The sequence below is a fragment of the Eimeria tenella genome, genomic scaffold, assembly GCF_000499545.2.
Source record: "Eimeria tenella Houghton genomic scaffold, Eth_scaff1962, whole genome shotgun sequence".
NCBI classification, from domain to species: domain Eukaryota; phylum Apicomplexa; class Conoidasida; order Eucoccidiorida; family Eimeriidae; genus Eimeria; species Eimeria tenella.
The window spans coordinates 232-558 of NW_013546113.1; the positions used below are offsets into that span (position 1 = coordinate 232).

Consider the following 327-nt stretch of genomic DNA (forward strand, 5'->3'; position numbering starts at 1 on the left):
GCGTTTTTTTGCCTGCCTCGAGCCCCCGGTTGCGAAGCAAGTTAGATGCATATAGATGCATTTATATTTGTAAATTTATATATTTGTAAATAGAAATTATTTGTTACTCATTTGTTCTAACTTACTATTCAGGTGCTTATTTATTTGTTTAATTATCTTTGTGGGGCTTTGCTGCAGCAGCATACAGTTTAACACTGCAGCTGTACAGACACTCTAAAGGGCAACGCGCGCCGCGGCAAAATTTATTTTTAATTTAAAAATAAAATCAAAAACGTAATTTGTTGCTGGCTAGTCAGTCAGCTAGCTAGCCACGCTACTAGCTAGTCA

At 37.0% G+C, this 327-nt stretch overlaps 1 protein-coding gene across 1 annotated transcript in view; it reads right to left on the reverse strand.

Moving 5' to 3' along the window:
• Window positions 1-316: 316 nt before the first annotated feature.
• The window catches only part of ETH_00040295 (uncharacterized protein), a gene marked incomplete at both ends in the record, with an annotated part of 1,194 nt that continues 1,183 nt past the window's right edge, over window positions 317-327 (reverse strand). Inside the window, one exon of the mRNA XM_013380890.1 lies at window positions 317-325. Within this exon, the coding sequence (XP_013236344.1) occupies window positions 317-325 (9 nt within the window). The remainder of the gene's footprint in view (window positions 326-327) is intronic.